Source organism: Gobius niger (assembly GCF_951799975.1).
Source record: "Gobius niger genome assembly, chromosome: 14".
Classification (NCBI taxonomy): Eukaryota; Metazoa; Chordata; class Actinopteri; order Gobiiformes; family Gobiidae; genus Gobius; species Gobius niger.
This window is the reverse complement of record NC_136865.1, coordinates 12,859,066-12,863,211: the sequence shown is the minus strand read 5'-3', so window position 1 is coordinate 12,863,211 and position 4,146 is coordinate 12,859,066. Positions and strand designations below refer to the sequence as shown.

The window sequence follows — 4,146 nt, the reverse complement described above, 5'->3', positions numbered from 1 at the left end:
GTAAATTGTGATATTTAGGTTTCAAAAAAACGAAAGCCTTAGTGAAGTTTAGTCTATTCATTTTGCATATTTATGCTGGTGGATTTTGAGATTGGCTGAAAGGGATTTTTTTTTGCTGCTGAGCTCTTACTTCTGACATATTGAGTAATTATGAGATCGCTTTTCATCGCAGCAGCAGCTGTTGTAATGGGCCTGACACAAATGCGCCACAGTCTAAAACAAACGTGCTCCAATATGTCCATCTCCGCGCCTCCAGAGTACAGTAGTCCATTCTTCTCCGCTCACATCTGTCACTTTCCACTCCACAGCCCCGCGTGGCTCACATCTCCGCTGCATCTTATCCTCGTCAATCTCTGTCATTACCTGCAGCCTCCAAATGTGCATCACTGACTTCCGCCGATAATCACAGCCATTCCTCTGGGTCTGACCGAGCATATCGATGCCCCCGGCCCATCTGGCCACAAGACTTCAAAAGCACGCGCGCGTGTCAGTAATAATATCTTTATCAGACATAATGATGCGCTATTGTGAGTATAGACAAATGACTCGGTACTGTGAATTCATTATTGACAATAACAATTACTACTGTGCGCGCACTTCACAGGTTTCAGTCCTGTGGACACAACGCACACATGAGATCACAAACACACGCACAAACGCACACAAGCACGCGTGCGCGCGCACACAGTCGACCCGGGCTAACCAATGCACTAATCGCATGCCCCGGGCATAGGAGGAGCTTGGTGCTTAAGTAGGCTGCCAATCAGTCAGTCAGCTCCACATCCAGCAGCTCCCGCGGCCAGACGCACGCACCACTCAGCGCGCACAAGTGGACAAGGGACGCTGACACTTTGAGGCATAACTCTTGCGATTGAACCAACCTCATCCACTCCGCTTCTTGGGAATTGCTACTTTGTGACTTTGCCTTTTTGGAAACGTTTTGTTGTTGGACATGTCATTCCCCCAGCTGGGATACCCCCAGTTTATCGGTGCCTCCACTCACGAGATGTACGCAGGGGACCGCCCGGCTTCTGCCCGGGAAGGAAGTGCAGATAGCGGCGTGAGCTCGCCCAGCAGCGCCGTCGCTGCAGCTGCTGCCGTGGGCTCTATGCTGGGGATGTACGCGAATCCTTGGGCGCCTCACAACTACAGTGCCTTTCTCCCGTACAGCGGAAACACGGACCTCGCGCTGCTCTCACAGATGGTGAGTTTGCTCAGTGAAGGGTCAGGCGTGACAGTCATGAGTTTACGCGCTACTCCATGCACCTGTGCGTAAAACTATGGAATAGGTTGTATTTGGCACCGGGGTGTGTGTGTGTTAATAATAATTTCATGTGGCCTATATAGCTCCAGTTTATCATTTTGTGAGTTTACATTTGATCTGACCGGGCAGGCTAATTCTAACATGGACAATATATTTTTTCTGTGATTAATTTAAAAGCTAGCATCACAAACATGAAAGAATTGAACATTTAATTAATAACCTGCTCCTTCTACTAATACAACTATAAACCCATAATAATACAATGGTGAAAATGAAGGAGGGCAAATTACGCATTGTTTTTTTTATCTTCAATATCATAACCAATGGCTCAACAAGTTGTATGTCTCGGCCCAGGGCTCCCAGTATGACCTGAAGGACAGCCAAGGCGCACACCCCACCTCGCTCCCCGTGCACGCGGCTCAGGGCTTCTATCCCTACGGCCAGTACCCGTATGCGGACCCCAACAGAGCCAAGACCGCCACCAGAGAGACCACGAGCACGCTGAAGGCCTGGCTCCAGGAGCACCAGAAGAATCCCTACCCCACGAAAGGAGAGAAGATCATGTTAGCCATCATCACCAGGATGACCCTCACACAGGTGAAACTCCCTTTACGCACAGCGCCGGAGGAAGCTCAGTGCAAAATGAAATGGAGACACGTTCAATAATTAATGAGCGTGATTTATTTTTGTTTTTGTAATATGATAAATTGATGCGTATTGAATTACACTAAGGTGTGAATCCTGACTGACGACAATAGAAACTATTTTAAATCCATTTGAAATAAATTCCTACAATGTTAGAATTTAAAATGTATTTTTATATTTCTTAAAATATTGGCAGTGAATGAATATAATATTGCATCTTGCACCTTGTGTTTAGGCTACACCGTAAGGTTTAAGTTGTAGTTATTTTTAGTTAATACAGTCATTTTTAAATAGACAGAAAAATGATCGTTAATTGAAAATGTTTTTTTTTTGGGTCAGGTATCCACGTGGTTCGCCAATGCCAGGCGGCGCCTTAAGAAGGAGAACAAGGTTACTTGGGGGCGCAGTGCCGAGGACCGTGACGGACGCATCTTCAGCAGCGACAATGAGGACGAGCCCGGGAAGGCCGGCAGTGACGAGGACGAAGAGATTGACCTGGAGACGGTGGATCTGGAGCGGCCAGAGGAACAACCGCAGCGGGGAGCGGAGGAGGCGCAGACTGGAGGCCTGAGCAGAGAGGCCTCTGAGACCAGGACTCAGTCCGGGGAAGGCCTAAGAGAAGAGAGTGAGGCCGCTGTTCCTCACAATAAAGCCGTTCTGGAGCGTTCCCCGAGAAGCAACGAGTGCCACAGGGCGCCGCAGAGCAAACCTAAAATCTGGTCCTTGGCTGAGACCGCCACGACCCCGGACAGTACGCCGAAAGTTCCTGCGCACGCGGCAATTGGTTCCGCGGGACACCCGGCCTTACTGCCTGGACACGGAATTTACACATGTCAGATCGGCAAGCTGCACAACTGGGCAAGCTCGGCATTTCTAAACGCTAATTCTCTTTTGAACATGAGGTCTCTTCTGGCCACACCGTCCACAGCACACGCGCACTTGCCGCTGCACAGCGCGGTTACCGCAGCGCGCCAGGACACGCGGGTGATAGCGCGGGGGCCAGGCACCTCGGGCACGGAGGACGATAGTGACGTGGAGTCGTCGGGAAGCTTCAGCCCAAAAAGAGACGGTAGGCATAAACACAATGGCATTTTATTATTATTATCATCTTCTCTAACTCTTTAGGCCTATTTAGGTGAGACAATAGCATTTGAGTCACGTGACTGAACCTTTTTTTCCCTTCAGATGAAGAGAGCGACCACAGGCCCGACTCACTCAAATCGTCGTTCCAGCTGATCAGTGACAGGTGAGCTGCACTTCTGAAATCTATTTGCTTTAGGACATGCCGCTTTCTTCTGTGGCCGCAGTTCCAGCTGAATGCGCCCACATAAATCATGTGATTGAGTCCCACTTTAACGCTCCATCAAACTCAGATATCATCCCGGGAGGGGGGGGCCACATAAACACCGCGCTCACCTGTTATTGAAATAATGATCTGCCGTTTATTCACGCCCACTCAGACAATCTAATGTTTGTCACAGAGAATAAAACAGAGCAGCGTCAGCAGGGCGGCAGAGAGTGAACCAGCCCCTTTATGCAATAATATTTCATTTGAATGCACATATTCACAAACTCTGAAGTGCTTTATTTAATGCATGCAGCCTAATTGTCTACTTTGCTGACTTCTGTTTCTTTCCTGTCCCTCAGAGCCCATGGGGCACAGAGAGCACTGACAACGACCCTATGAGACAACCAAGCATAAAGAAGAGATCATTTTATTTAACAAGAGCCGTTTATGAAGGATATTTTGTGGCTGGAAAGCCTGTCGTATAGTATTATTATAATTATTATTATTATTATGACTGTTTAGATATAATTGAACAAGTTGTTTTGTCACAGCTTCTCTTGTGTTTACTTTGTTTGTCCTCTTTTGTTTTTTATTATTTTTTGTTGTGAATGGAATCTTTGCGAATTGTAAATATGGGATATGAATTTGTCTTTAAAGAATATATTTTTTGGACACAAAATAAATGTCATTATTATTAGCAATCTATTTAAGACGGGTATTTATTGGACAACTTGCCTTTTTTTATTCAAGAAAATGTAGCCGATGTGGTGTTTAAGTTATTTTCGAATTACACCTTTTTCAGAATTTCTGCAGTGTGTTTTTGCAGTGTGTTTTGTGAAGCCCATAGGTTCAAATGTATAATGCGCAATAGCAGTGATATGCGACATGTTATAGAAACTGCTGGAATTTTGCAATGTCAACATTATACAGTTAAGCGTGGACCCAGATT

General features: G+C 46.6%; 1 protein-coding gene across 1 annotated transcript; it reads left to right on the top strand.

Moving 5' to 3' along the window:
- Positions 1–770: 770 nt before the first annotated feature.
- On the top strand, positions 771–3,902 carry irx1b (iroquois homeobox 1b). Its single transcript, XM_079571399.1, has 5 exons — positions 771–1,204; positions 1,619–1,861; positions 2,249–2,978; positions 3,095–3,155; positions 3,557–3,902. The coding sequence occupies exons 1-5, from the start codon at positions 953–955 to the stop codon at positions 3,594–3,596; spliced, it is 1,326 nt and encodes a 441-aa protein (XP_079427525.1). The 5' UTR covers positions 771–952; the 3' UTR covers positions 3,597–3,902.
- Positions 3,903–4,146: the final 244 nt, after the last annotated feature.